This window comes from Hydractinia symbiolongicarpus, chromosome 5 (genome assembly GCF_029227915.1).
Source record: "Hydractinia symbiolongicarpus strain clone_291-10 chromosome 5, HSymV2.1, whole genome shotgun sequence".
Taxonomy (NCBI): Eukaryota; Metazoa; Cnidaria; class Hydrozoa; order Anthoathecata; family Hydractiniidae; genus Hydractinia; species Hydractinia symbiolongicarpus.
In genome coordinates this window covers 20193957-20196423 of record NC_079879.1, presented here as the reverse complement: position 1 = coordinate 20196423, position 2467 = coordinate 20193957, and the positions used below count along the sequence as shown (strand labels likewise).

The following is a 2467-nucleotide window of genomic DNA, read 5'->3' as shown; positions in this document are numbered from 1 at the left end:
GTCTGTGACTACTGCCAACTTTAGTCTTGAGACTCTGTGATGTACTATCATGGTAGAGGCTAGGGGAGCACTTTTGATTAAAACATCATCCCTATTTTGTTTGTGAGTAGTCAAAAACAGGTCCTTGGTATTTATGGCATCATTTTTTGTCCTTTAAAATTTGCATCTGCAATTTTAAAATCAACACAATAATTGAGGCGATAATACATATAAAATTGTAAAAATGCAGAAGTTAAAATATATAATATATATATAAATATATATATTTATATATATATTTATAAATAATATGTTAATTTGTTGCCGTTTTTATAATATATAAAAGCCCAAATAACATAAAAATACAATTTTTTTTGCAAATTTTCTACTATTTTCTCCTCATCGGACGATAGCTCAACGGTGTTCTCTTTCTCAGCGATCTTTTTTAAAATAGCTTTCGTATCATCTTTATACTCTGATCCAAGTGGAAAAATACCTGAAAGCACATTTTCTTCCAAAATTGTTAAATTTTTAACATTGTCTTTCCAAAGAACGAAAGTTTATTTCGATTTCCGAATCGCCTTGTAATAGAGAGGGCCACTTCACTACCATGGATTTGACTGTTGCCGTAATTTTTGCTTCGTGTGTTAATTAAATGCATTTTTGAAAACAACCTTGCTCAACCGCGTTAATTAAATGCCTTTTTCAAATTAATTTTATTGAACTGCGTTAATTTCATGCCCGTTAATTTAATTCGCGTTAATTTCTTAACTCGTTAATTTCACGGAATAAGGTAAAGCATTTTTTAGCTTTTTATCTGTTTTAACGAAACCGTGACGTCAGTTAAATTTCGTCATCTTGACGTCAAATTTAAAAAAAGTTAATAAAACGTCATGAAATAAATAGACACTTTGTCTTTTTTACCAAGACTTTGATCTTTGCACACATATAGGTTTCTAATAATTAGAAAAGTGTAATACTGTGGTTAAATATAATATAAATCTTAAGACGGAATATGTCGGGAAAAACTATGTTGTCAGGAGTTGGAGGCGCTTTATTTAAAAGCGTGTCGAAGTTTGTTGACGAAAAATCAGACACCAGTATGTTTAACATCGTCAAACAAAACAAAGAACTGTTTTACTCGTCAAAGTACTACAAATTTCAGTGGGAAGAGTTATTGATACAACATAATAATCTTTTAGCTGAAATGAAACTGATGGAGAGGTTACTGAGTGAGAGAAGAGAGATGAGGATGGAAAAAGAAGAAAATATACATGTTACGTACGAGAATGTTTTTGAAGAAATGAGGAATGAGATTGGAAATTTAAAGAAAACAGCACAAACACAAAGAGAAGAGATGGCAACATTGAAAGAGAATGAAAAGGAATTGAACAAAAGGATTGAGGAGAAGGAGATGATCATTGAGAAGGTACCAAGTGAAAAATTACTGGCTCTTAGTCGTGTACAGAATGATGAACTTGCACAGAAATTGAAGCTGAACGAAACAAAGTTACAGCAGGCGCAAGAAGATTTAAATGAAGCGAAAAATAACATTGAAGTTCTTATAGGCAAAGCTGGAGATTTGAAGACTGAAAATGAAAAAATGTCATCTGAGTTAAAGAATAAAGATGTTCTTGAAGAAAAGGCAATGACCATACAAAAAGAAGTTGATGTCTTGAGGAAGGAGATTGCTGAAGAAAGGTTAAACTGTGAATTCAAGATTAAAAATGTAAAATTAGAAAAGGATAAAGAGATGGAGGATTTAAAGTATGATATAAAAGTAAAACAGAAAGTGATTGAAGAACAAGTCAAAGAATTGAAGAATCTAAAATACAGATTGAAAGACAAAAGTAACATGACGAAGTTCTTGTATGAGAAGGTAAAGCAAGTGGACGAAATCATTTTACAAAGAAACGAATGGAAAATAAAGAACCAAATGTTTGAAATCAGATATAATAACCTTCATCAGGATTACATTGAGTTGAAGAAAGAAAAGACTGTTTTGGAAAAAAAAATTAAGAATCACAAAATGCGTCACTTGAAACTGGTTGATTCTGATAAGATCAAGGAAATAGAACTAGAACTCGAATATATGCGAAAGGAAAAGGAAAAGATGAAGATGAAGATGAAGAAATATCAGTCTCTTAAGTCTAAGTATAAAAAACTGAAAGAAGATCATGTCGAAATGTCAAGTGCGATGGCGAAGTTTAAGAAGAAGTTAAAAAAGAAGGAAGAAGAAAATAACAAAAATTCTGAAAGAGCATTGAAGAAGATACGTGATGATTTGTGTCAGGAAAAAGCTAAAAATTCAGCTTTAAAAGAAGAGTTGTTGAAGATAAAGAAAATGAAAAGGTAAAATACATCACTGCATCTTAAAACCAAAAAAGTTTTATTTCTTACTAGCTTAAGAAACTCCTAACAAACATCAGAATCGAATATTTAAGGAAAATAAATTTTAAACTCTTAATTGTTATCTCTTGTGGTTTTA

At 30.7% G+C, this 2467-nt stretch overlaps 1 protein-coding gene across 1 annotated transcript; it reads left to right on the top strand.

The window, feature by feature from the left end:
• The first annotated feature begins 994 nt into the window (after positions 1–994).
• On the top strand, positions 995–2467 carry LOC130646041 (tropomyosin-like). Its single transcript, XM_057452176.1, has one exon. The coding sequence runs from the start codon at positions 995–997 to the stop codon at positions 2333–2335; it is 1341 nt and encodes a 446-aa protein (XP_057308159.1). The 3' UTR covers positions 2336–2467.